Here is a 5095-nt window from a genome sequence, read left to right as displayed (position 1 = left end):
TTCGAACTGTACAACTTTCCAATAATAAGATAAAAGACATTGACGCAAATACACTTTTGAGAGCTGAACTAAATATATTCAACTTCGATGTGTCAAACAATTTCATCACTGAACTAGATATCACGATTCTTCTTCCAGAAGGCCCTTTGTGCGAGCTAAACCTTAACAATAATCCCATCCATTACATTGTCAACAAGAATGGGTTTACCTTTGATATAAATAAGATGCATGGTCCTGGATATGTAATGATGATAAACAATTCGCTGACATCTGTACCAAATCTGACAGCTGTCGGTTTAGGAGACTATTCTGATTTCTTTAAAGGAGTTACGTTGCAAGGATTTTTTGTTGGGAGACATAAGATTACATGTGACTGCGCTCTCATTCCTTATTTTGTGCAAATACCAGATGGTGCATTGAGAATGTTTATCTCAGATATGGACAAAATCGTTTGCTCTTCTCCAGAAGACTTGAATGGCATATACTTGCTGGACATTTATGAGTCGAAACAATTTGACAAACTAATATGTGACCTTGTCATATATTGTCCTTCGAAATGTCGCTGCCATGATCAGCAAATGAGGAAAAGGGTTATTGTGGACTGCTCCAATTTGACGATGACTGAGATGCCCCACTCGCTTCCCGTTGGCTACTGGGGAAATACAGCAATTGATCTTCTATTGGGCTACAACTCTATTAGTACATTGGAAAAAAGAAGTTATTTAAATCACATAGCATTTCTTGACATGACTGGGAATATCATTAAGTACGTAGATGGCAATGCTCTAAATTCTATGAAATCAGACATCAGCCTCATCATTCCGGATAACACAATGGAATCTTTACCTAACGAATTTCGGCAGCTGAACCCAAACCATCTACATATTGGTGATGATTATCTGAAATGCTCTTGTGAATTTCTTTGGGCAGAGAACTGGCAAAAGTACAAGTTACTCAACAAAAACAGAACATTATTTTGTTTATATGAGAATTCAAGAATCCCTGTTGACAGCATGAGTACGGTCCTAACAACATGTGAAACTGAGCTCTCAAAAATACCAACAGGAGCATGGATTTGTATTGGGCTATTGGTTCTACTACTCGCAGCCGCCTTTTCTCTCTACATGTTTTACTACGAAGTATTCATATTATATAGACGGTGTATATGTTATTTACGAAGGAGAAAATTTGTAAAATGTCCTGAGGATATGGATACAATTTTTATTTGTTTTCATGAATGTAGCATAGAAGTTTTCGAATGGACTGTGCGAGATTTGAACCCTTATTTAAAGACAGAAGGGTTTAAAACAACCATTCCATGGATGGATTTTGAGCCAGGTATAGCACCAGGTATAGCACGAGAGAAATGCACCATTCAAGCAATTAATGACAGCAACACATTCATCGTTATACTTTCCATCAATCAAACAATCGATGGTGATGAGGACAGCAACGCTGATACATATTTTGATTACGAATTCGAGGTTTTATGGAAGGAATTCACATCTAACTCGATGAAACAAATCATACTGGTCAATTTTGATCAACTTGAGAGTAAAGACGTTGAAAACAGACGCATGCGGGCCTTACTTCGTGTCGGTAAGGTGGCCGATTTCCATGACAGAGAGGATATATTGTTAGCTAAAGTAAGGAAACGACTGAGCACGTTATCGGGGATTTCACGGCGACTGTTTGTGAAAACAGCAGCAAGAAATGATAGAAGTGTTTCATGTTTGTCTTGTACAAAAGATAACAATTTAGAAGAAACGAACATTTTCGACGAATCGCAAGGCAGAAACCCTTCTCGGAACCAAGATACTGAACAAACTTGTATTAAGCTTTCTGATTATAAAGCAACACATCTTTCACCCAGATGTAAGGACTCACTTCACGGAGAGAAGAAACACACAGGTGAGATTTGTGCAAGAAATGTAGCTACTAATCCCGATGTTTTCAAGCGTCTGACCATCCCCCATCAGACTATTTGTAATCACTTACACAGGCGGTGCTATACTGGCAACCAACCAAGCCACCAATAAGTCAACGTCATTTAAAGTAACGTTTCTCATTTGGAACACTTTATGTCATTTGCGACTTTCCTCTCATTAAAACGTGTCTCTGTTGTACATGTTGAAGTTCATAAAATGTTCCAGACCGGTAATGACTATTGCATGGATCCATATTTTATGACAGATATATGTATGTACACAACTTTAATATCATATCATTTTGCTTACAGATTTTTGCACAAAGTTCCTCACCAAACATGGATATTGGGACATGACTTCAAATGAATGTTCTAAAATCTGACTATATTGTGAAATTTCTTGGAGAGCGAAATGTGTGTTTGCACTTTGCCAGTAAAGGGAAGCTATTATTATTCTATTTTTTGTAAGAAATACAGAAGGGGTGAAACATCATCTCGGCATAGAATTAAAACTTTCTTCGTTGTAATTATTTGAATACGATGATTAAATCATTGGATACGTAATTTAATATGCAAAATAGAAACGTGTCTAATAAAGTAAGACCCATCTCCCAATTCTGATTTTAAAATGAACACCTTCAGTGATATCAATAAACTGGAGACAAAACTTAATCATTATATTTTCTACCCTGATTGTCTCGAGGAGGTATCATAATCTGTCATCTTGTTTACGTATCAAACCAAACTGGGGTTTCATTACTAACACAGCGGCAAATATTTGTGTAGGTGAATCTTTCTCAGACTACAGGAATGAAGAGGCTCGTCGTCTTTAGTGACTCGGAATAATTCCGTAATTTTACGTAACGCTGAGAATTACATCAGTTTAAACACTTGAACGTACGAATTATACATCTTTCACTTCTCACTTTGTTAATGTTTTGAGAAATTATCAAAATTATACATTCGAAAAGTGCTTGCGGACGAAAACAACGCTGACATTCTGAATGTATGCTGTCCAAAATTCTCACCATTTCACTGGAAAGAGTACTTTTTCGGGAATCGGAAAACGGTGTTAAACAGAACAAACTTATAAATGGGTAGAAGAATGATATCAATAAACACGACTTGCTTGCTACTTTACCTCAAGAATTATTGCTTTACTTAAATGGACGATGCATGCTTTGCATCCTTTAAGTCATATTTTACTCTAGCTATTGTATTGAAAAGTCATGTGTCCATTCAACCATAAAATAAATCACACGTTATTCTCTTGTAACTGATATCACCGTTTTAGATAATGCTAGCACAATCCTCCATTGGTCGTTATTATTATTCACAAAGTACTGCTTTATTCAATTGAAACCATCGTTTATTCTGATATTATAAGAATCGTTTTGCATGGATAGTTCAGAAAATGCATTAATCATTTAGTCAAGTTGATGATGGGGATTCGAACTGTATAAGATCATTTGATTGCATGTCCATTTTAATTAAATTTACAACGTTAATTCAATATGAGAAGATGTTCTTGGCATATCCTGGATACAAATATATTGATATATCTTGCAGAGGTTAGACAATTATTTTATGTACGGAAAGTAGCAGCAGAGGGGGCGAATCGGACATTTTGTCCAATCGTTATTTTGCTTAATTATTACTTTCTGCACTCAACGATCTAGTGTCGTCAGCGCCTGGTAAAAAAAAAACGACGACGTCGTTGGGGGATCGTCGCGTCGTCATTTGGTTTAATTAACACCTTTGCGCGCCGATCCCCAGCGTCGTCAGCGTCCGGTAAGCACATCGACGACCGCGTCGATGTCATCGCCCCCTCTGCTGCTATGATCTTACAAACAGAGTGATCACTAACTCCTCCTCTTGTAGATCAATTAGGTTATTTGACTGATCGGTAAGTCTGAAATTAATTCTCGTTAAAAACCGATTATGGCATCTCATATAGACCGGATTAATCGGACTCTCAACGATTAAAAATCCGGGAGGGGCTGTTGGTGAAAATGAATAAAGGATATACCCCTGTTGAGCCTGATTCGATTGCTTGGTATTCACCTGGTAACTCCCTTCGATAACATCACACACTAGATTAATCGCTATCACCGATGCGATATTTACGTTGTACGGGGCGATATGCCTACCACCATCTCCGTTATCGTGTTTGAGGATATAAGTTGATGGACCGAGAAAATCATTAAGAGATTTTCTTAGTTCTGGTGCGTTGTATCCTGAAAACTTTAAATCGGGTAAATCGGCTTCTGTGATATTATACTCGGTTAGGAGTTTTTGTTTATTACCATCGCTGTTATCGGATATTGTTTTAACGATTCGTTCATTGATATATTCCATGTCTGATATAAGTTGATTTAACACCTCAACGTGTTTTCGTGCTTTTGTTTGCCGTGGCTGTTCTAGTTGTGAATGGTAAATATAATTAATCTCGGCAAACGCATTAGTGATATCATCTAAATTAACTGTTAATACGACGATCGATTCAGGGGTTTTGTCATACTGAAAATACCACTGCATGGCGTCCATGTCTTGAAATATAAACCTGCTGGGTAATGACGTGTTTTTCATAATAGACAAATTATCTCGATACCCGGGATTAATCTCATGATACGATTTCTCATTCGTGTGCAAGTCCGCGGGTGGATTCTTAGGCCAACCTAGTATGGTTCTTATTGAACTGTTATAAATATCAACCATATACCCCGGTGTGTTTATTTCAATCGTTGACGATAACGTCGGTTCATGAACCGTAATAGCTATTTTTGACTCTTTTCCTGTGATCGATTTTATCCTGCGTTGAAATTCTTTATTGATTTGTTCTATTTGGTATGACCCAGTTGGTATTGTAACCTCATTCCAGTCTGGGGTCCCATCGGGCTTATTTGTCCATGCAAAAACCAGCGAGTTATTAGGTTGTTGTCCGTTAAATGCGTCCGCTCGGATATTAGGCCAACTGTGATATACTCGCAATTTTGCCAGTGCTATTTCCTTTACTGGAACCGGCGATGGGAAGTTCACACTGAATTCTGGCTTCGTTGACGTTATCGATATCATATTTGTTTGTACCGGAGTGGTGTTCTCCGCGATCCGCTGAAGTAATTGAGACCCTTCGGGGTTCAGCGACATTATTATTATTCGTTGTTTTTA

The 5095-nt window shown here is 37.7% G+C and overlaps 1 protein-coding gene across 1 annotated transcript; it reads left to right on the top strand.

Moving 5' to 3' along the window:
• The first annotated feature begins 305 nt into the window (after nucleotides 1–305).
• On the top strand, nucleotides 306–3067 carry LOC149778403 (uncharacterized). The gene has a single exon (XM_089938474.1). The coding sequence runs from the start codon at nucleotides 423–425 to the stop codon at nucleotides 2037–2039; it is 1617 nt and encodes a 538-aa protein (XP_089794600.1). The 5' UTR covers nucleotides 306–422; the 3' UTR covers nucleotides 2040–3067.
• Nucleotides 3068–5095: the final 2028 nt, after the last annotated feature.

Source organism: Sinohyriopsis cumingii, chromosome 17, assembly GCF_028554795.1.
Source record: "Sinohyriopsis cumingii isolate HCF-2022 chromosome 17, ASM2855479v2, whole genome shotgun sequence".
Classification (NCBI taxonomy): Eukaryota; Metazoa; Mollusca; class Bivalvia; order Unionida; family Unionidae; genus Sinohyriopsis; species Sinohyriopsis cumingii.
This window is presented reverse-complemented; position numbering and strand designations above follow the sequence as displayed.